This window comes from Motacilla alba, chromosome 9 (assembly GCF_015832195.1).
Source record: "Motacilla alba alba isolate MOTALB_02 chromosome 9, Motacilla_alba_V1.0_pri, whole genome shotgun sequence".
Lineage (NCBI taxonomy): Eukaryota > Metazoa > Chordata > Aves > Passeriformes > Motacillidae > Motacilla > Motacilla alba.
The window spans coordinates 6,215,338-6,235,119 of record NC_052024.1 but is presented as its reverse complement, the minus strand read 5'-3'; the positions used below and the strand labels follow the sequence as shown (position 1 = coordinate 6,235,119).

General features: G+C 40.2%; 1 protein-coding gene across 3 annotated transcripts in view; it reads left to right on the top strand.

The window, feature by feature from the left end:
- STAG1 (stromal antigen 1) overlaps positions 1-19,782 on the top strand; it is a 162,891-nt gene that overhangs the window by 31,255 nt on the left and 111,854 nt on the right. For all 3 annotated transcript variants that reach the window (XM_038146399.1, XM_038146400.1, XM_038146401.1), the window contains 2 exons: positions 7,788-7,922; positions 14,832-14,934. In XM_038146399.1, coding sequence (XP_038002327.1) covers positions 7,894-7,922; positions 14,832-14,934 — 132 coding nt within the window. In that variant the 5' untranslated portion in view covers positions 7,788-7,893. Of the gene's footprint in view, positions 1-7,787; positions 7,923-14,831; positions 14,935-19,782 lie in introns of those variants that run through there.

Here is a 19,782-nt window from a genome sequence, read left to right as displayed (position 1 = left end):
TTCCTGAGGGATCAGTTTTGAGGTGGGAATGTTTCAACAAAGTCCTCAGCACCACCTCCTTCCTTTGAAGAACCGTTATGTGTTTGTGTTCTTTTGAGAGAGTATTGTAGGTGCCTATCAGCAAATTGATGGAATATTACATGTTAGAGTGGTCCTACGTTTTCTTCTACTTGATACATACAAGTCTCTGTATTAACCGTTACATATCCTTTCTCTTTGCAGCTAAGTTAGTATTTTAGTGACCTTATTTTCATCTAGCCTTTGTGCACTTCCCCCATACGTTCCAATGAGTACCAGAATCAGTCATTTGCCAGAGTTTTTAATTTATATGTGAATTTATATGTGAAAATGCCTGTTTTCTTTTATAATCTGGGAAAAATGTTCTGCAGTTCCTTTTGGCTTTTCTACTCAGAGTCCCCCATATGAGGAGAAAATAAAAGACAAAGAGAACAAAAATGTGAACCATTCTGAGAGTTTTTCCTTTTATTCCAGCATTCTGCATGTCAGGCTTTGCTTCCTTTTTGTGAAAATTGGTTTTATTGTTGGCAATTTTCCAGATGCAATGAATAATAGAACACCAGATGTCCACTGCTGAGAAAAATTACAGATGAGTAAACACTTTTCTGAGGTAGCATAAAAATCTATTAACAGTGCTTCTGGTGTGCCTGCAGACAGTGTGAGCTCCTGGCCTGCTGTGCTTTGTGCTGCACAGAGACAACTGTCTACAGCCTCTGTGGCCCTCTACATGTCTGACTCTTCCAGGGATTCCTGCCTTCCTCTAAATGTGGATTATTTTCTAGGAATGAGCACTTACTGTAGTGCTTGGGTGTGATTTTAATCACTGGATTTAGTTTTAATTATTATCACATGTGTTTGATTGAAGGTCAAAGTCCCAGAAACATTAGAAGAGGCAGGGGTAAGAAAGGGTATGGAGATCTGGCCTAGTCCCCAGCCTTTCCCTCCAGCAGGCACAGCTCTGGTTGTTTTCAGACCCAAAGCAGGCTGTGTCCCAAAAGCTTTGTCTGGTTTTTCCCAGCTGTTTCAAGCTCCTCAAAATAAGCTTTCACCGCAGACTTTTCCTGTTGCACCTGACAAACATGACCCGTCTACTTGGGAAAAGCAAAAATATTCAGTGGTGGGTAATTCACATTTGATTGAGCAAACTGTTGGAGCTCCGCTGGTCCTTGCCTGGTTTGTATGTGTCTTACCTGAGTTTTCCTTGCTGCAATAAAACCCATTGCTTGTGTGTTCCCACTGAGAAAAACTCTTTATTGTCTCTTTCCATTGCCTTTGCAGCAGTTTTTGCATATGGGAAAAGAAGCCATCCTCTTTAGTCTGGTCTGTGTGCAGTTGTAGCCTCCTGTTGCTTTTCCCTGCACAGGTGTGTTAGAGCCTCTTGGAACACTGGCTTGGCCCACTAAAATCAACTGTGCCAAACCTCGAGAAGCTTTTGGTCATTTTAGTGAGCTGAGTGAGCACCAGCTGATCAGGGTGGTCCTTTTAGGAGGAAGAGTTTAATTACCTTGATAACTTTAATTGTCTCTCTAACTCACACTTACACTGTCCCTTTCATTATTCAGTCTTTTGCAAGTTCTTATTGATTGTTCAGGCTTTTGTTTGGAGGATGACTTGACTCTGCAGTTTCTACAGTAAGCAAAATCTCTCTCAACTTAAAACTTGTTCCATGGACTTTTTTTATGATTCTCAATGCTCTTGTGTCATCTTAAAAAGACAATTGAGTTTATCTTCTCAAGACTCCTAAGTTTTGGAAATACAAGTGCAAAGAAGCAGAAGGCTTCAAGGGTCCATCTATTCATTCTCACAGCCTGAGGACAGTAGAAGTAACTTAGCAGAGCCCTTTTTGTTCTGTGTTTTGTGTTCAGAGCAGGTAGGCATGAGGCTGGTAGGTAGCTGATGTTATCATAATAGACTGATGGGAAGGAGCAAGTTGTTAATTTAGGCCTTAATCATCCAGATATTGGACTAACATTAGAAGTCAGTGCTTTAACTCTTAGTCTTGTGCAATCAGCCCATAATTATTTGCCCTATGAGTGATGGAGTGCCCGTAGCCCCCGGTGATCTCAGCAACAGTTATGAATGCTCAGTGCTGCAGAAAATCAGGTCAAGTGTCTCAGAGTGTCCACAGCAGAAGGAGCAGTTATGTCTGAAGGGTCTGTAAGAATAACAAAGGGGAAGCAAGCTTGTTTTCACATGCTCAATCTGTCAAATTTACACTTATTTTAAAAAGTTTATAATTAAAAATTGAAATTATAACATTTCTGTTCTTGAGCAAGCCAGATCTACAGGCAATTCTTTTCATGAAGCATTGATTAGTATTTTTAGTATTACCCATCCTAGGCATTAGAAGAAAGCAGTATATGAAAATATATTGAAAAGCCATCAGACTAAACACTGGAGGTCAAACAATTGTCTGAGTGATGTGGGACATTTAAATTAATTATGCTACTGTAGCCACAGTTAAAAGATTGTATCAGCTTTCCTGTGTGATCTTGGTGTTCGTGCCTTAGCACAGACCTGCACAGTACAGGAATTAGCTGCTACCTTCTGGAAATGGTAGCAGAAGATACAGAAAAACTGATTTGTTTTGGCAGCTCACACATTTTTTAGAGACAGAAAACCAAGTATAGAAATGTGGTAGTATGACTTGAATGTTTTTGTCACGTAAGGATTTTATTCCCATCTCTGGAAGAAGGGATTTGTGCAGCCTTTCAGTGCGAGGTCTTGCATTTGGAATGTCGAGCAGCACAGAATAATTTCATGTGCTGTGATGTGACACTTCAGATGATTTTTCTGGCTGACTGGGCTGGACCTGTCTAGGCTAAAAGCATTTGGTGAGAGGAAGCAGCAACAGCTGTTTTGCCTGTAGAGTCAGTTCTGCCTGTTGGTGCAACTGAGGAGACAACTACAATTGAAGGCAATTTAAATGGACAGCTAATGGTTGCCACAAGGTAGTTTTTGATCCCACGGGCATGGGTAAAATGTCTGGTGATACCTGTGAAGGATGGAAGAAAAGAACCTTAAGTCAATGATAATAAGCATCTGCTAAATACACCACTTTTGTGGACAGGTGTTCACTGTGTGGTTCTTGGCTGTACATTTTATTGAACTTCATATCATCCCTGTGTGTCCGGTGCTCCAGTCTGCCCAGGTCTCTGAATGGCAGCACAAGCATCTGGGGTGTCAAACAGCTCTCCCAGGGTTTGGGGTTGACGCTGATGTGCCTCTGCAGGCTGGGAACTGCAGGTTGTTCTGGAATGGCTAACAAGAACAGCAGAGGCACACTGGAGAGGGATGTGGGGTACTACTAATAATATATCCAGGATGATTTTGATGGCCATGCTGTGCTAGCCTAGTTGATGCTCATATTTCCTCCTCCTGTCATGGTTTGACTGGATTAGGATGCTGCAGACCACATAGAGAGAGCTTGCTATGCACCATAAGTAGTGAGGAACTCATTAGTGCTCAGTGATAATTGTTCCATCACATCAGCTTTCACTTTTGGTTTAAGTACTTATTAGAATGTGATGGAGTGCAATATATATTGTGCACAGAACTTCAGTGAAGAAGATGGGCTGAATGAGCATTATGCTTTGTTTGGCCTTAAATGATGGTACGTGCTTTCAGAATCAGAGCTGGGAGTGGTGATCTAATTTGGCTCTAGATCAAGTGGCTGTAGGGTCAATGTGAATTAATATGTTTCAAGTTCCAAACCTTTAGCAGAAATAAAGCCTATGCTTATAGAATATTGAATCCAGAGCAAACAAAAATTCCTGAGTGATGCAGAACACATCACGGCATTTGGTAAATTTGTTACAAGGTTAGTTCCTGATGATTATTTTTCTATTTCTGCAGGATTTAGAATTCATGTTTGCAATTTCTAGAAACTATTTTCATTTTGCAGATGGGTAGCTGGGCAGGAGGGGTTTCTGTGGTGTGCCCAAGACATTGGATGAAGCAGTGAAGGCTAGAATTTATCTGTCTGCATATGATCCTCTCTTGTCTCTCACCTGGTTGATGGAAGCTCTGCCTGGGTGTACAGTGCAGGATTGTTGTTTATGCTCATGCCTTTTCCTAGCGGTCAGATGCAGGTTTTGGGCAAGAACATTGAGGGGACAAATCTTGTCTCTAAACTATGAAAAACTAGAGTTTTCCATGTCTTGTTTTCTGGTGCTGTGCAGGAGCATGACACACCATCATGTACTCCAGCAGGGAGCACCGAGGGAGAGAGCAGGGTCATTGGAAATGGGAAATGAAGCAAGGGGGTAAAGGCATGACCAGTTAATTGTAGAAGACATTGCTTTATTTGTGTAGAAGACATTGCTTCATTGCTTCATTCATCTGTTGTTTGGATATATTTTGCGTTTGAAAAGGATAAGGTGATTTGGTCAACAAGGGAAGGATTTTGTATTAGAAGTCAGCCTAGTGCCTGCTGTCTTTTGTTTTAGGTGTCTTCTAGGCCATGGAATCAATAATGTAATAACTGCTAGATTAAGTAGTTGATTTTCTTTGTTATTTAATTTTTAGTTCAGCTTTACAAGATGTAGGTACCTAGTCTACAATAGAGTTAATTTAACTTGATTTGGTGTTGTTGGTATCAGAGAGTTGCTTGGAAGGACCCTGTCAGGCTGTTGTCAGTCTTTTAATTTGTTTGGTCTTTGGCTAAAATGGGTGGATTAGTTCATTACCAGAGAGGCAAACAACCTAAGGACTGCAAAAAATGTGGGTAGCTTTGTATGTTAGTAAAAAACACAGGAAATATTGATGGAAGACATGTATTGGATTCATTGTTGTAAAATCCTAGAGTCTTTTTAAAACGGAGCTCATTATTGTTGAGATTGTTATTGAAGAAACACTATAATAAACCAAACCATCTACTAGAAAATAGTTTTTTATAAAGGCAGTTTTATATAATGGTCGTCATGTCTGCCCTGATTATTGTGCATGCTTGTAAAACAGGTAAAAAAGGGAAATGTTTACTTGTATGTTTGACCTAAATGATGTCTTCTACTGCCTGCTTTATATTCCTCTATGGGTAATTTTAACTGGACCAGCATAAATTTATGTCATCTTAAAATATAGAGGTGCAGGTTCAAAAAGCTGCAAAGGTACAAAGGTCATTATAATTGGGGTTGAATGAAAACATCAGACTTTTTTTTTTTCTAAACTAAAATAAGCAGTTAACTGCATGTTAATGGACTGTATTGTGTTTATTATAGTTTAAATAACTCCAGATACTGAAGTATGAAGTATTCCTCCCCCTGTTCTGTTCTCCAGGACAGGTGACAAAATAGTTATGCGTCTCAAGCTTTTAAGATGTTTTTTATCAATGACTTTGTTCTCAGGTGGAAGGAGAGAAAGAGGGAGAATTTGATTTTCCTGGTTATGAGAACTTCATCTCTCAGAAGCAGGTATTTCTTTTATTAAAACCAGAAAAACACAAAGGTTCATACTTGTGTAGTCTACAAGGATCAATGAATTTTCCACAGTTGTCAAACAGTTCTTGTATTTTGTCACACAGTGGCTGTATTAATGCAAGAGTGTAGAGGGGCAACTTTCTTGTCTTCTGATGGTCCAGTCTGAACTTTATCACAGAGGGGTGGCTTCTTCTTCCAGCCCTGTTTTGCAGTTTCCTGTTTAGCATAAGGACAAGGAGAAAGCAGCACAGGCCCTTGCAGTTCCCTGGTGTCAGGTTTTCTGCCCCTAGCACTGCGAGTCCAGCTGCCTTGGTCCACTCTTCTGCTTCTGGCTCTTTACACCCTTCACTCCATACTTCTAAGTCAGGACTTTGCTTTTCGAATAAGCTATTTCTGAGCAAGTATCCTTTTCCTTGTGTGTGAGAGCACTTCCCTAGAGCAGCTGAATGCTGCTGATTACATCTGAGCATGCACAGCCAGCAGTTGGGAAGGGTGATTAGGTTGAAAAGGAAAATTTAAAAAAGAAATCCCACATAGTAGTTGTGCAGGATGCCCTAGATGTCTGTGGAAGATACCTCACCTGGAGCACACATAAATTTCCTTGAACTTCTTTAGAAGGCTCTTCTGGAAAGTAGGATTGCCATGAATCCTGCTAGAATTAGATAATGTGAAGGTCTAAGATGGATAAATTTCCTTTGGCATCCAGCTAGCATAAGCATGTATGTGTGTGTGTGTGTGTGTGATGGCTTGCATGAGTACAAAAAAAACCCAACTTTTTTCTTCAGTCTTGTTCCAGTTGTAGTGAACTTCTCCATTTCAGATATCTGTACATTGCCTTTATTTTTTCATATAGGAAGTCAACTCAGAACTTAGTTTGATCTAATGCTGTGTTTCTTTATGATAAATTCTTACCAGTGTCTGAAGTGGTTGCTTTATGTTGTGGGCTGGATATGTCATTGCCCTGTTAGGAGCCATCACATCCTTTGAAACACAGTAATGAGCAGTGTCTTTAATGAAGAAATGCTTATGGAAATAGCACAAATAGCATATGTGACATTTTTGTTCAAGGAGAACTCAGATTAACTTCTGTTTCGTAGTGAAACTGGAGAGCTTTTACACCAGCCTGGTGTATTGGCCTCTTTAAACCATTAATGCTGGAGCGGTGATTTTAGCTCCAAACTTTTTGTTTGTTAACATGTGTTTTGCAACAAAATGGCATGCTAATTATATGGTATAAAAAATGTAAATTTCATAAGGCACTGTAAGTAAAACTGTTGGTAGCACAAAGTAGTAAGTACTGGAAGAACTAGTTGTATGCAACTGTGAGTCTAATTGGAACTGTAATATGAAGAGGCAAAAAAGTCTGTTCATTCTGTACAGTTGGTAAATAAACACCGATGTGTGTGTTGTAGGATGGAAATTACACTTTATATGCTGTACTGGTATGTTTAGAAGGGTGCACTTTCATTTAGATCCTCCATTTGGTGCAGGTTACATTACCTCTTGCTGGCTGGATTCTCCTCCTGCCTTGTGCAAAGCTGCTAGTGCACAGGAAAAAAGTGCCCATTGAGAGGAAATTAATATTTAAATAAAAGATTTTGAACATATACCATGTTTTAAAAACACACAGTTGAGTCCTTGGTGTTCCTTGCCATTGCTGAACTGCAGTGCTCCATGCAGCTCTTCATATTAGCCTAGGACTTGTAAAAATGGAGATTGAAACAAATCTACTTAGTTTCTCCAGAACTTGCTTTTTCTAGAAGACTAGGATGGCAGTTCTGTGTTTTATTGCAGTGAAGATTATTGAATCTGTCACATTGTGCCATTATTTAATGGTAAAGTCACATCTGCTGCCATTAGTCAACTCCTTGGTTAGTCTTTTGGGTAGAGAAATGTTACTAGTGGGTGTAATGACACCACAGATGCAGTCTACTTTATTATTTAAACTTACAACTTCAGTTTCATTAAGTTAAAATACCTCCTGCTGCAGTTAGACCCTTGCACAGCTTCTGACTATTTTGTGACATTCAGTCACACAAAGCTGTGAGCCAGAGGGTCTGATTGAATAGGTGTAATGCCACTTAAACACACATATATGTGGTAAAGAAGTATGGGAAGTAATGCAGAACATTTGTTTTGAATTTTTATTTATTTTATTTTAAGTTACCTAAACAGAAATGTAAAACTGAATATGAGAATATGATTAAGCTATTTTGGGGTCATCCATTCTAAAGTTCTTGTGGTTTAATAGTGATGCTACTTCAAAATTGACCTTTTTTGTTGACAGCATATTTTATTCAATGTATTACTATTCTGGAGTAACATCTAAAAATTTTTTCCTCTCTCTTACAGACAGGACTTTGACATTCTTGTCATCAAAGAGGTTTCCACATAGTTGTCCTATAATAACTTTGAGAAGAAGTTCTATGTAGCTCTTACTTCCAAGAGTGCTGCAAAAATGATTACTTCAGATTTGCCAGTACTACAGTGAGTATACACTTCCTCTACATTTGAAATCTTGGCTTTTAAAAAGGTTGAAGTAAGCAGGGAGGTGATGGTGAAGATAAAGCACAAGCTTGGAAGAAGTGCATGTTAGTGTCACTGTTCCAGACCTCCCGTGTTTTCATGTGCTGAAAAACTGTGTAAAAAACCTGGAAAACACTTAATCTAAAAAATATTTCTATGTGTGGAGGTTTAACTTTGCTGTGCAAAGCAAGACAAGGTCTTTGCTACTTTTATGTTTGAGTGTTGGGAGATTTCAGCAGCATGTGTTGGTTTTGGTCATAATGGAGCATATTGTGTATTCCAGTTGTGTACTTTCTCACACCATATTGTATATTCCAGTTGTGTACTTTCTTACAATGAGCTGAATTTATTGTGCAAAAAACCTTTGCCTGCTGTTGTTGAAGATAGCAACTGTCATGAACATGTTTTGGTCCTGCTAGGAAATAGGAATGGTTAATGCACATGGGAACATGGCTGTGCTTGGATAAAGTGAGCTACTGGGAAGAACAGAGTGGAAGTCTATAATAGGAGGAGCTGGAGAGGAAATCAAGTAGAGTTAAGAAGGAGTTTTAGAGATTGGAACCTGCTCCTCTCTTCACAGGGCAGGGAGAGCACATAAAATGAGGAAGCTCATGGGGTAAGGTAATGACAACAAAATCAAAACAGACCAAATGGGCTTGGCTTGGTAAAAAATAATTTATTGGTAATTTAAAAGCATTTGGATGATGGTGAGAAACAAAGGTAAAACCTACCAGCTGTTCCTTCTACTCCTGCCCTTACCTGAGTTCACCTTTAGTCTTTTATCCCACCCCATCCCCTCATGCCCCAGTGGGGGTGCCCAGCCCACTCCAGCACAGGCTCCTCTCAAGGGCCCCCTCTCCCCCGCCTGTCCCCTGCCATCCCCTCACAGGGCTGCCCCCCCTGCCATCCCCTCACAGGGCTGCCTCCCCCGCCATCCCCTCACAGAGCCCTTCATCCCCTCACAGAGCCCTTCATCCCCTCACAGAGCTGCCTCCCCTGCCATCCCCTCACAGGGCTGCCCTTCCCTCCACCCCCTCACAGGGCTGCCCCCTCTGCCATCCCCTCACAGGGTTGCCTCCCCCGCCATCCCCTCACAGGGCTGCCTCCCCGCCATCCCCTCACAGGGCTGCCTCCCCGCCATCCCCTCACAGGGCTGCCCCCCCTGCCATCCCCTCACAGGGCTGCCCTCCCTGCCATCCCCTCACAGGGCTGCCCCCCCATCCCCTCACAGGGCCCTCCACCATTCCCCCCCAGCGCCCTCCACCATTCCCTTACAGAGCTCACTCTGTCTTCACTCTGCTGCCAGTGACAGGCACCTGCGCCAGGTACATTTGGTAACTATCTAATGTTAATTTATTTTTGCTTGGAATGTTTTCTATTTTTTTTCCCCTCTGGGTGAGAAGGAACTTGAGTTTATGAGGGTTGAGTGGCATTCCAAGCTAAGACTTCAAGTCCTGTTATTTAAGAAACTGAATGGTTGGACAATTGAAAAGAAATTTGTCTGACCTTAAGAATAGTGTGCTTTGCATTACAGTTTTTGCTTGTATTTTTAAAACCTCTTTAAAAAATTTAGTTGTGGATGAGTACAGGCTAAAGCTGGGGATGACCTTGATGGGCAGCATTGAGGGGGGGTGTCAGCCTGAGGGACTTCTTGTTAGCTTAGAGATTAGTTGTGGAAGAACATTTTCTTGGTTCATATTTCCTGGATTTGCCACATTCAAGAAGTGAGGGAATGTTTGTGAAATATTCCAAAAACTAAAAGCTAGGAGAATCTGTGGTGGTGGGAAAGGGATATTTGCATTCCCGCTTAAATAATCCAGATGGATTTAAAAAGTGAATGGAATATCACAGAGTTTTAAGGTTAAAAAGTGTATTTGAATGGATTTGGTAACTCTACACACCTGCTGAAAAACATGAGGGGATGTTAAATACAGCAGCATATTCTTTAGTCAGAGCACTGGTATTAAGCAAATCAAAGAGCGTGAGAAAACATTCATTCATTCAAACATTTTTTTCTGGTGAAGTTGGGAATCATTTAATGCTACTCTGCAAAGTATTGGTGAGATGTCATCCTCAACAATACATGTAGTTTTGATTGCTTATGAGCAAGAGATCTTCCATTTTCAACATGATTTGCACATAGAGTTTTTGGGACTCTCCTGAGGGCTAAGAACATTGGCTACTGTGGGTGAAGTATCAAAGAAAGTGATAAATTCTAATTCAGAAGGTCCCAGTCAAACTTCCATGAGGAAGAGTGCTGGCTAAGGGTGAGGAAACCTGAAACAATTTTTGGGCTGGAGGGTATTAGCTTCACACATTTACAGATTTGGGAACACACAGTCCAGTTCCACACAGAACATCAAGGTTTCCTTTCTAGCTCTTAAATGAATTGTTTGAAGGATTGTTATTGTCTCCCATTCCTGTGCTTATTTTCTACTTCTTTTTTTAATGTTTTGTAATCTTTTTGGCTACCCTCTTTAAACAAGCAATCCTAAAGTCAATTTGATATGTTAATATACATTGCTTAGGACCATGTCATATATTCCCTCCCAAATTCTTCTTTGTTGAGGGAACATGAAAGGAGCATCTTTAACCTTTCTAGATTAATAGAAGTGGCTTCAGAACACAGTGAAGGCAGGATTTCACTTCTTGGTGTTTCAGATGTTTGGAGAAAGCATCTGGTGTATTTGATCTGTGTGATGGACAGGTATGAATCGTCTCTCAATGGCATGACTCATGTTTGCTCCTTAGATTTTAGAAGATCAGCCATGAGAACTGATTCATCCATGATTCATGAGCCTGTGCATTTAGCCATTTTTCTTCATGAATGCTTTTTTTCACAAGGCTGAATCTGGTGATAGCAATTACTGAATTTATCTCTGCCAGAATGTTGAGCCCCTCAGCAACAGCTATAAAAGCTTATAGAAGTGTTTTGGTTCCTTTTTTTTTTTTTTACAAAACCTGATACGTAAACAGGTTTTTGCAGTGGTATGTTTTTAAAGGGGCATGGTATATAAATACTATAGCTAGGACTTTGGAATAGTAGAAGAAAGGTAAATTCATTTTACTTTGTTACAGAGATGTGAGATTTACTGTGTTAATGGAAACATGTTTCTCAGAAGCATGACGTGGTAAAGGGCTGTCCAGTAATCTGGTAATTCTTCATTAACATGAATAGTTCAAAGGATTAGTAATTATAACTCTGGAATAATATCTGGAGTTTTTAGAAGGGATCCTGGAGTTGCTGCCACTTTTCTAGGATGCTTTAGTTACCACAGAAACCGGAACGCAAAGCAGAGTATACCTGAGCCCTGAAAAGGGGGTATCCCTTGTCTCCTTTGCTCTGCTCACCCCAGTCTTGTAGGTCCCCCCACCTCTGTCAAATTCTCTCAGGTCCCTGTCATTTCAAAGGAGTCTTAAGAGAGGAAAGGCTTAGCTTTAGGCACTTCCACCTCTCCTTGGATGAGGCAGGCTTCCTTAGGCCCAGATTATCTTCCCTCACAGCAGCTTCAGGAAGGATAAGTTATGACTACACCAAAGTTTCCCCCTCAGGTGCCTAGTCACACACACGTGGAACGAGGATAGGATAATTCTGGTCAATTAAGATATGGATAATTGCCACCAGATAAATTACTTCTTAGCAGTTCTGTGACATGTGTAGGGAATGAGGGAGATGGATGCTGGCCAGCTGCTTCTCTCAGTGTTACAGACTGACAGGACTGCGGGCAGTTAGGAGATGCTGTACTGCTGCTTTGAGTTCAGAAATAAGAGCAGAAGGGGCGTGTGTGTGTACCCAGAGCAGCTGCAAGGCTGGGACGGAAGCAAGAGGCGCTGCCTCCCAAACTGAAAGGGTTCACAGCCATGCTGGAAGGACCTTTGTGTGCAGGAGTTGGATGATTCAAACAGAATTCCTTGCTGCTTGAAATGATGTTTATTTTAATATGAAACCAGCTAAAGACTGGAGGTTGTCCTTGATCTCGTCTCCCTACTCCAAATAATGTGAGGATTGAAGGGAACCTAGCTTTTGATGTTTTCCCCTTGCTCCTTACAAACGTTGTTGCTGAAAAGAAGTTTCCTTTCTTCCTCACATGTTGTTAGGGTAAGAGTTACTTTGTTTAATTTGAAACATTTCTATTCAAGCTGCTTGTCTTGATCACCTTATCATCAATGGAGAGAAAACAAAATTTGTATGACTTAAACTGTCTGACCAGTTATGGGCACTGATCTTAGTGTGAGGTATCTTGTACATTAAGATTTTCTGCATCGCATAAGTCTCTAATTTAGATTAGATGGATCTCACCCTTAGTACTAATTTATTGAGCTTTTCCCAAAAAGGGAAGTGGCCAAAGAGGCTTCCAGCAAATCAGAGAAGTTTTACCAGAAGAATTTTAAGAGAATCAGGTTTAAGGCAACAGTCTATTTAAAGCCAGGAATAGAAGGTGGTTAATAACTTAACTGTTCCTTCCATATGCAGTGTTTGCAAAGATTTGAAATTTCCAGAACTGAAGAGACAGATGTATCTGGAGGTTTTGCTAGGCTGGACTGGGGCTGTAAATCGGCAGAAAGTCGAATTCTCTGTGGAGTAGATGCCTGTGAAGTAGTAGTAGAGTTTAATTTATTTATATAGCTCTGGTGTTTCCAGGGCAAGGTTTGAGGTGTTTGCCTAGGAGAATTGCTGAATCTGTTTTTAATAGAGAGAAATCTTTATCCTGATGATCCTAGGGATGCAGGTTTATAAGCTAGCAAAGCATGGTGTTTCCCCAGGAATGGGGGTATTGTTTAGATAGACACACTACGCCTGGAACTTTTCCAGTAAGGATCTGAGCAAACCAGAGAGAAAAGCTTTGGGGTTTTTTTTTTTGTGTTTTAATTTCTCTCCAGCAACAGAAGGGAGCAAATATTTTTAAGGGGTTCCTTACTTCTGTATTCAAAATCTATTCAAATTGACATTGTAAGCCAGTGTGCATTTTTGTCAAATTGACTTGCAGTGTGATGAGGTATTTGAGTAAAGGCTGGGCACATCCATCTACATAAGCATGTTTTCAGCTGTATTTACTGCATTGCTTTCCTCTGCTGTGGCCCTGATCTACCAAACAATTTTGAACTCTGTTTGGGATATCTTTTCTTTGATTTTAGGCTTTTTACATTTTGGAGTGTTTTTTCAAATACATGGCTTGATGCTAAGTTTTTCAAATTTCATATTTTATGAAGTGCAAAAGCTGCTTTTTAATTGTATCACAACAAAGCTGCATTTTTTTTTTTCATTTGTAGTGAAGTACTGCATTACAAGCATGTAATTTGTGAACTCAAATGCACTTGAATAGTAGTTTTTCATCTAGAGTGCCTGATTTTCTAGGGTGTGTAGAGTATTTAGAGATAATCCACTGAAGTTACTTTCAGTAAAAGAGATTCTTAGATGTTCTTCTGCATTCTGGCTTTTGTAGAAGATTCTGAGGACCCTTTGGTGGTTTTGTGCTTGCAAATAGAACAAGGTTGGAAAACCATGTCTTGATATTAGAGATTCATCATAGTTCTACAGAATTATTTGAGTGAGAGCAGACCTAGACAATGCAATAATTTCAGTAAAGAGGAGTATGAGAACATTCCCAGTTCTGATACAGTAATATCTTTCTGCATTATTAAATAGCTTTCTTGGTGATACAACAAATTTGTGAAGTATTCCTGGTCTATAAAGCAAAATACAAAATAACCCTGAGACAAGGTGGAAGATCTGTGTAGATCTTTGCTTGCTGGAGCTTCTCGGTTTCTCCAGAGCAGATCACTAATGCTGCCGTTGATGTTTGAGGCTCTGTGAAATATGGAATAGGTCCGGTTTTCACCTTCCCTTTGCACAAGTAACACAGCAACTGAACTCCTTTTACTTCAAGGAAATTATTTTGGATTTAAAGAAATCTATGATGATAACTACACTTGACCCATCCTCGTGTAATCTAGGGCATTTTAGTTGTAAAGGAAAATGTATAGAGATCTGGTGCACTGGCGGTCTTGCACAGTAAAAATAAAGCCCAGGTATGGTTTTGCATGTGAGCTGTTCTTGGGCAAGGTCTAATGCCTCAGAAGATAAATTACAACCTGAGTTTCTTCAAGCAGCCATGTCTGTTTAGAAGGCAGAGAAGTACCTGTGCCTCTGGCTGGGAGGGGTGGTGAAAATTAGGGGAAATTTTTTTCTTATCATGTTCTTAAGTCTGAAATGGCAACAAATGGGAAATTAATGTTTGGGATTCTCTGCTAACAGGAGTTGAGCAATGTCAAAGCTCTTCCATTGTACAAGTGAAAATATTTTTTTAATTGCAAAAATTATAAATGTCTTCAGATCAAAGGGAGTTTTTGGGTTTGGGCCTCACAGTCAGCATGAAACCTCTTTATTAATAGCTGCCCAAGCCCCTTGTCTTGGGCTGTGGCTGAGAGCTGTGTGGAACCTTGTGACTGTGCTAGTGATGAGACAGCTGGACTGGACTCCACACTGCTCTTGGGGCCTTGAGAGCAGCTCAGAAGCAGCTACAGAGAGTAAACGGAAGGTCTTGGTAGTGAATACATTGTGGGATTGATGAATTGAGCATGTGCTGGTTAATGTAGCCAGTTTTGAAGTGTACTGAGTTTTCAAATAAAATTAATTTAAGGAATTCCAGTCAATAAAATGACACTGCAGCTGATGAAAAGGGAAGGCCTTTTGCCAGGGCTGACAGTGCTTGTTTCCTTGGTTTGCAGAATAAATGGGGAAAGCCTTTTAATGGTGACTTTTTTTGTTGTTTATTTGTTTTCTGGCTCAGGTCTCAGTATTTAATTGGTCAGTTACAGACTACTAGTTGATTCAGATCATTTGAATTTATCTAATGTTTTTCCCCCTAGGGATTCTACAAATGAAACTACTGCACATTCAGATGCTGGCAGTGAGCTTGAAGAAGCAGAAGTCAAAGGAAAAAGAAAAAGGGGCCGTCCCGGCAGGCCTCCAGTATGTGTAATTTATTTTGGTTTTGTTATGCATCTCTTTAATTTATTTTTGTTTTGCTATGCATCTATTTATAATTGACTGCAGACTCTTTTTCATCTGATCATCTTGTGGTCACATAAATAGGCTTTTAATGAGTCCAACGTCAGACTTTATGAAGACTTGTAGTATGAAATATTTATCAAATTGATGTGCAAGCAATGTTTGAAGTCTTTAAAAAAGGACATAAAAATGATGTCATAATAGCTATTAATTTTTCTTTTGCTAGCTGCTTTCATGAACAATACAGTTTTGTTGTTGTTGTCATTACAACATTTTTCCAGATATGAGAGTAAGTACAGCCACCGTCTTCTTGAAAGTTGTAATGGACTTCAAGTGACAAATTACATTTGAGTCATCCTTTTATTACTGATAATCTCTTAATGTGAGTGGAAGAATTACAGCATGATATTTACTAGATTCCTGAGAAAATCTATTAACACCTTTAGAAGTCATGTGATTGACATGCACTGCATTCTATTTATAGACTGGAGGCTTCAACAAATCCCCTGGCACAGTGCAGCAGGTGATACGGTTGCCTTTGTCTCTGCCAGCCTATCTGTAGGACCATACAGCGATAGTTCTCTATTACATGGCGTATTAGGGAGGATTTCTCTTTTATTTTCATCTATTTTATAAATTAGACAATTTATTGGAAAATAAAGGGAAAGTTCTGTGTGTCACTATAGGATATGAAATGCCGGCACACACAGTCGCTTTCAAGGTGAAGAAAAAAGAGGGCTTTATTTTTTGACTCAAACATTTATAGTTTTTCAAAAGTGACAGTGGATTGGAGGGTGACAGTGCCACCTCTCCAATGACACTGGACAAATTAACAGTCCATTAAATCTCTCCTCTTCCATAAAAGAATGCAAAACAATAAGATATTTATAGAATTGTGTGAGAAAGTTTGTTACAAAAATATAAACATAAAAAAAATTTGGAAAATCTTAGAAAATCAAAACAACACTGTGTGTCATGTTGTCCTTCATCTTGGTTCTTGAAGATGATCAGTTTAGTTCCCTTGGATGTATCACTTGAAGTGCCCAGCGTGGAGTAAAACTTGGTGGGAACTTGTGTGTTTGTTGTTAATGAGTTTGATTCACCTCTTAGTGTTGTTCTGTGAATAAACTCACAATAAGCATGTGCCATCTATCTATGTAGCACTAGTAGATGGGATGATTTTTTTTTTTTTTTAACGCTGAGGGCTTTGATCCTAAGGCTTTATCTCAAGCCATGGGCTTGGTGAGGATGTAAGAATGGACAGATCCATGTGTTACTCTCAGGAATGCCGGCCAAGCTGGAGCAAATTCCTCTTTACTGTTGGTTTTCAGTTTGCATCACAGTCTCTAGACTTACTCAAGGTGCCAACATTTTAAATCCTGGTCTTTTCTGGGCACATCGTCTTCCTTTTTGAAAGCTTTCAAACACTTTCCTGTGGTGCATATGTTCTTCATCAGATCAATGGATTTGCTCATGAGCATGAAGCCTCTTCAGAGCAAGCCTTAAAGAAGTGTTTAAAGAGAACAGCTTATCTGTTTACATAGCTTGTAAGCAAAGGATAAAATGAAAAATTATCTTATGAATATTTAATTAGCAAATCTGTGGGGTTTTGTAACTCTAATTAAAAAAAAGCAGGCTAGTGCAACTTGATTGCAAACCCAGAATGTTGTCACAATATAGGAATTCAAGTTATAGCAACACCTGGGGTATTTTGTACCCAGCACATACTCACTGGAAGGGAAAGGTGAATGTTACAAAAAGCATTTCTCATTCCTCTGCTTCACTTTATTAGTAGCTCCTATGGGAACATCTGCTGAAGCACTCTGCTGGTCCTGCTATCAGGTTTCTAGGGGAGGAATTGCTCATTTTGCTTAGAACAGCTCCAGGCTCATTAGGTGTGATTGTCAAGTGATGAACATGCAGAGGAAGCAGCCATTGCTTCAGTCACGAAGTGATGGGCTGTGAGCTGACTGCTGCTGCTAAGGAGCAAGACCTTAGGGTTATCAGGGGGAATTCTGTGGAAGCTTCATCTTAATGCTTAAGAGGAGTCAAAAACCTCCAAATCCAGTCTTAAAACTTAGAGGAAAAAAATAGAGAATGAAACAAATACAGTGTCCTTTATAAAACTGCAGTTTGTCAAAATTAGGATGAATTTGCTCAGTTCTACTTTCTCTTTCCCTTTTGACCTCCATCCCAAAATCTCAGGAAAGCGTATATTAGGGCTGAAAGAGTTTCAGAGAGGAAAAGCAATATGGTCGTTTATGGAATGGGACTCAGCAGATCTCATTGCAGCCTCCTAGTCAAAGTGGAGTCAGCTTTGGGATCAGACCACCTTGCTCATGGCTTTTCCAGTTTGATTTTGAAAACTACCAAGGCTGGAGCCTGCACAGCCTCTCTTAGGTGCCTATTCCATTTTACTTCATGATAAATTTCTTCCTTGGTTCTTCTAAAAAAAAAAAAGCCCCAAAAGCAAAAGGCCACTCTAATGACCAGAGGATAGATGCAAAAACCTTGGAAATGCTAATCTAGGCAATTGAATTTACAGCACTATTTGATGTTAAAGCCAGGGACTTGATGATTGTATTGCTTTATCAAACCATGTTGCCAGCCCAGCCACTTCCCTCAGGCAAATTGCCTGGTTCTTACAGAAGGTGCAGCTCTGACATTTTCCCTCTCAACTCTTCACTACCCTCGTTTTTGTTTCCTTCACAGGTACCACCTACCTTTACTGTCAGAACTGAAACAGATTAAAAGGTTTAGTTAAGTTCAGAAATGTTTTTCTTAACTTAGATTAGATTTAGCTTAGGTGATTTTAATTTCTGTTTTAGATCTGAGGAATGGTAGCCCAAAAGGCTCATCTGATTTCTGTGGCTGGGATTTTTTTCTAACTTAAATATTATGATCTAATAAGATTTAATCTCCTCCTGCAAATGCTGATTTGCTGATGCCCTTAGGCCATCACAGCTACAGTGGCACATTTGCCATAAATATACTGACGTCTTGGAAAGGGACTTTACTTTGTGCTGCATGATCCTAATACAGAGCTGTATAGAATATATTCCGTTAAATATATGTATGTATTTTAAACAGGTTTCTGCTGAGTGTCACAGAATGGACTTGACCTTTTATCAGAAAGATACACTACTACAAGAGGATTTTCCAGATTATTTTCCAAAGAAAGACATTCTCTGCAGATTTGAGACCTTTGTAAGAAGATGGTGCTCATTTGAAAAACTGCTTTTTGTAGCAAATACCTCTTCAGTCCTTAGAAAACTGTAATGCTTTGGGGGTACTTTCACTTTCTAAGCCACTTGGAACTAGTTGATCTTTAAGATTTCCTTTCAATCCAAGTCATTGCATTCTAAAACACTGCATTTCAAGTAGCCCCTTCACTTCTATGCACTGTTCTAATGAGTTCTTGACTGAGTAGGCTAGACAGTCAATTTGCAAATAGATTAAGTGCATTGGTCTTGCAGAATAGCTGTCAGAATCTAACCTGAGTGTCCTGAATTGCCTGGCCCTTGCTGTGAGTTTAGCAGGGGCTGCACCATGTCCTGCTCCAGTGGCTGGGGCTGGCTGTTGGCCATGTGCGCTTCTAAGCACTGAGGCTTGCAGGGCACATGCCCATGGAGTGACTGGCCAAGAGCTGAGCCTGTCCGGCCAGTGGCATATTGTGGTGCACAGGTTTGTGATGCTGTATGTGAGGATACTGTCTGGGTATGCATTTAATGAATTCTGGGAGTAGCGTTTAATAAATTCTATTTAAGGAGTATCTTCTAACAGTCCTCTCCTTGAAGTTCCTGAGTGGTATTGGCCAAAATGCCTGCTGCGTTATTGAAATACATGGGTATGGATGTGCTCTCCTGTTCTGCACGGGGGATTTGAAAGCCCAAGGGCTTATGATGCAGTGTAGCGTTCTCATCAGTGAGCTCAGGCTCAGATCAGTTATTTACCCATCCTGTTTTGTCTTCTCTTTTGGATCAACACTCTGTTCAGCATTGTTGGCATGCTTTATTTTAAACTACCTGGCCTCACCTTCCCAGGAGCTCAGAATAGCTTGGCTTAAACCTCAGCTGCTGGAGGTTGAGGCAGTGAGAGAGATCCCTGGCTGTGTGTCAGATTCGAAGTAGGAGTAGACAGATTTATTCTCTAATTCAGAGGACAGGGAGCAACATCAGTTTGTCTGTTCCAGAGGCGGCAATTTGGAGATCTCTGCTGCTTTCTCTCTCATTCCATACTCAGAGCCACAGTGTCTCTTTCTCCACTTAAAGCAAGATGAAACAAGGCCCTTCTGATGCTTTTGTGCCAAGCAAAGCCTGTACAATTTTGCTTTCGGGTCCTTTTGTAGTTTTTGGTATGGAGGAGACAGACCACAATGCCTTATCTTTGCATTCATATGGGGAATTTTAACTTTGCAGCAGATTCCTGGCTTTATTTAATCTTGCAATATAGATGTTAGATACAGCAGGGGATTGAGTTTTGCTTCTAGTTCCAAGTCATACGTGTCCTGATTAATAACAGGGAGGAATCCTCTTAGAAGAATTTCTTTTTGTACAGTGGAGGTTTGTGGTTGGTGTGATTTACATTAGTGTCCTGTTTCAGCTTGTCTGCCTGATGATTTAGGTCTGTCCCTTACAACTGAAGGGAGTCTGTAGTTCAGTAGAAATGCAGCGCATCTACAGCATCTTTGTGAAGACTTTTCTATCCTGTTACCTGTAGCATTAGAAGTTTTCCTTTTAAGCTTTTGATGAGATGGTTCTTGTATTTTTAGCAATTTAATCTATTCTTCGTTTTTCTGTGGAAATAGTC